The following is a 3,734-nucleotide window of genomic DNA, read 5'->3' as shown; positions in this document are numbered from 1 at the left end:
GGTAGACAAGCCCCCACAATGATGGGTATTGTGTCTTTTTCCAAAGCACCAAACTATAAACAAAACAAAAATCAGTACATTCAATCACTGGAGCATTAAAATCCTACCGTCATAATCACCCATCTAGATACGTGCAGATTTCACCCCAGAAATTATGGCCTAAAAGAAGCTAAGAAAATAAAAAGACAAAGATTTTAGGTGATGCACTCCAACACTCTTTACTGCTCTAGAACCCTCACTGCAGATTTACACATCAGCAGGATAAGTAATCAAACTTGAATAGGAAGAATTTGAGTAAAAATATTGGATACTTTTTGTTTTAATCTTCAGTTTAAGCAAGATTTCCACTCAACATAATTGAAGAGAGGTTCTGAGGGTTTTCTTGTTGCATGGCAGGCTTAGAATTTAGCCCAGTCCTTGAAAACCCTCTCCAGCTTCTGTCCAAGCAGAACTTTGCCGCTCACTTTGAACTTGCCAGCAAGGAAAGCCTTCTGCGGGTTCATTTTGCCCAAAACCAGCTCCATAAAGACAGGCTCGGGGATTGTGAAGATCGTGTCTGCTGGGAGCCTGGCAGACCCCGGGTACATGTCCCCAGAGCCGTTCTTCAGGTCGACGGTCCACTGCAGGATCATCTTCCCATCTTTGGTGATGTCCAGCTGAAAGATGGCATTGACTTTCTTTACCAGCTGGGCCCCCACTTCTTTAATGTGACGGCTAATGTCCTCGAACACCAGAGAGCTCTGGAATTCTGACAGCTCCAGAGAAGCTGGCACGGCGGGCCCCCGGGCTGAGCTCAGCTCCCTGAACGGGCCCGCCTGGGGCCCGTCCCCCGCCTTGATCTTGGGTTGGTGATCGATTCGCTTCCACATCTTTCTGTGCTGGTCCTCTTGACCTTGCCGTCTGGTGGGTGAGCAGCTATGGCCATATTAATACCCCCAGGCCGGATTGTGACATCAAAGGTAAGGCCCAAGAGGGGGTGGGGGCTGGTATGTGTGCTGCAGTCTCATTGGTCAAACCAGTGTTAAAATGTGACCCGGGGCGAGGAGGACTAAGGTAATTATGAGGCACATCCACACCCCCCAAACCATCCAGGGCTGTTGGTGCCACCGGCCCAGAAAGGTCTGGATCCCAGGTTGAGGATAGGGGAAAGTCCCTGGGGGTTTCCTTGGTGACCTGAGTTCTGTTTTGCCAAAGCAGACATCCCTTTGTGAGCAACCCGAACTGAGTGAGCCGCCGTCCCACTCCTTTAATGGATAATCCTGGGGAAACAGATGTGGTTCAAGCCATTGTGTACCCGCCTACCACATCGGGGGTCCGGGTTTGGTTCCTGGTGCCTCCTAAAGAGAAGATGACGAGACACAGAGAGCACACAATGAACAGACAGAGCAGTCAGTGAGCATAAACAACTGGGGGGAGGGGACAAATAAATAAATCTTTTTTTAAAAATGGACAATCCTTACAGCACAGATCCTGGTGCTGGATTTGGTTTTGTTTGGCTGCCTGCAGAAGGGAAATGCTTTGATAGCAAAATAGCTGGTTGGAGAAGGAATCACCACCAAGGCCTGCATCTGAGACTTTCTGGAAGCACAGTGAGAGAAAAAGAGAGAGAAATGCCCCGAAGACCAGCAGAAGATGCTACTGGTCTTGAATTATACATGATAATATTGCCCTGTACATGTATAAACACATTTAATTGCCATTACAGCCCTAAAAAGTAGGTACAGTTTTTATCCTCATTTTACAGATGAGGAAACTGAGGCAGGCAGAAGTTAAGGAACTTCCTCTAAGTCACAGAGCCAGGAAGTGTTGAAGGCAGGTTTAACAGAGGTAGAATCACTCCAGACCCACTTTTTATTTTGAAATAATTTCAGACTTACGAAATGGTTTCAAAAACAGTATAGACTTCTCATATACCCTTCACCCAACTTCCCCAAATGTTATCATCTTACGTAACCACTGTTCAATGATCCAACCAAGAAATTAATCTTAGTACAATAGTATTAACTAATCTACAGACCTTATTCAAATGTTGCCCATTGCCTCACTAATGTCAGTTTTCTGGTCCAGAACCAGATTCTGGTCCAGGATCCCACATTGCATTTAGTTATTATGTCTCCTTAGTCCCCTCCCATCTGCAACAAGTCTTTGACGTGATGCTTTTGAAGACTACGAGGCAACTATTCTGAAAAAGATCCTTCAGTTTGGGTCTATGATTAGACCGAGGTTCTGCATCTTTGGAAAGGCTACCATGTGCTGGTACCTGTCTTTGTGCATCACATCAGGGTATGTGATATTGCTCTGTCCCACTACTGGTGATGTTGAGCCTGATCACTTGGATGAGGTGGTATTTTCCAGATTTCTCTGTTGCAGTTTCTATTTTCCACTTTAAAATTAATCATTTTCTTATGGGTAGACACTTCGAGGTTTTGCAGATATCCCCTTTTGCATCATTCTTTCTTTTGCCCTCTAATATTTGCACCCATCTGTGGTCTATACCTGCAATAGTCATTGTGATGTTTGTAAATGGTCATTTTAAGTACCATCATTCACTTTAGATTTAATAATTAGAATTCTGCTGTAAGGAAGAACTGTTCCTTCTCCCCCATGTATTAACTCAATGTATTTATAGTAGGGTGAACCTGTGGATATTTATTTTATTCTAGGAGTCGTAATCTATTATTATCATTATTTTCTTGCTCAAAGTATCCCAAATTTGACTGTTGGAAGCTCCTCCAAGTTGACGCCAGTCCTTTTCTACACCATTCTGCCCCTTGTATATAAGTGATGTTACAGTAAATGGACTTGTTGGTAGGATTGTTCTCTCTGGAAGGAACACAGGAGAATGAAAAAGACTTTGATATACTTGCAATGATGGATGGGCTATTGTTTTAATTACTTGGCTCCTAAATCAAATACCATAACATGGGTTGGCTTAACAACAGGAATTTATTGTCTCACAGTTGCAGAGGCTAGAAGGCTTGCTTCTTCCTGGGGTAGGTAGATTCTGGCTGGCCAGCAATATTTGGGGGCCCTTGACTTTTCCATAACATTAAAATGCACATGGCGGTACCTTCTCCTTTCTCTTTTGGGTTCCACTGACTTCCAGCTTCTTGCTTCTCTCATGGCTTCTCTTCTGCATCCAATTTTCTTTGCTTATTATAATGACTATAGTCAAATTGAATTAAGGCCCACCCTCATTCAGTTTGGGTACACCTTAACTAAAAACATCTTCAAAGTTCATATTTACAAATGGGTTCACACCCACAGGACTGGGGTTCAGTACCTGAGTATGCCTTTGGTAGAGGATATGGTTCACTCCCCAATAGTCTGCCCTCTGGATCCCCAAAAAAGACATGTTTTTGCTTGTTTGTCCCACATGCAAAATACATTCATTCCATCACAATGTTCCCAAAGCCCTAGGTCATTTCAGTAACAAGGCTAAGTACAGAGTCTCATCAAAATCAGTTATGGATCTTGTCTTTGGACCTATGAAACCTAGAAAATATTATCTGCTTCATTATACAATGATAGGACAGCCATAGAATAAACATTCCCATTCCAGAAGGGAGAAATCGGAAGGAAAAGAGGGGTCATGGATCCTGAACAAGTTTGAAGCCCCGCAGGGCAAGCTCCACTAGACCTCAAGGTCTGCGAGCCCTCTGTGCCTCCCTTCTGTAGTCGCCGGGCCTGGTGGAGCAGCAGTCCCACTCTTTCCAAGTGCTTGTGCATGACCA

The 3,734-nt window shown here is 44.2% G+C and overlaps 1 protein-coding gene across 1 annotated transcript; it reads right to left on the bottom strand.

Annotated features, from left to right (window-relative positions):
- Window positions 1-289: 289 nt before the first annotated feature.
- On the bottom strand, window positions 290-1,078 carry SCP2D1 (SCP2 sterol binding domain containing 1). The gene has a single exon (XM_004472369.2). The coding sequence runs from the start codon at window positions 867-869 to the stop codon at window positions 399-401; it is 471 nt and encodes a 156-aa protein (XP_004472426.1). The 5' UTR covers window positions 870-1,078; the 3' UTR covers window positions 290-398.
- Window positions 1,079-3,734: the final 2,656 nt, after the last annotated feature.

The sequence above is a fragment of the Dasypus novemcinctus genome, chromosome 24 (genome assembly GCF_030445035.2).
Source record: "Dasypus novemcinctus isolate mDasNov1 chromosome 24, mDasNov1.1.hap2, whole genome shotgun sequence".
Taxonomy (NCBI): Eukaryota; Metazoa; Chordata; class Mammalia; order Cingulata; family Dasypodidae; genus Dasypus; species Dasypus novemcinctus.
Note: the sequence above shows the minus strand (reverse complement) of the source record. Positions and strands in the feature narration are given on the sequence as shown.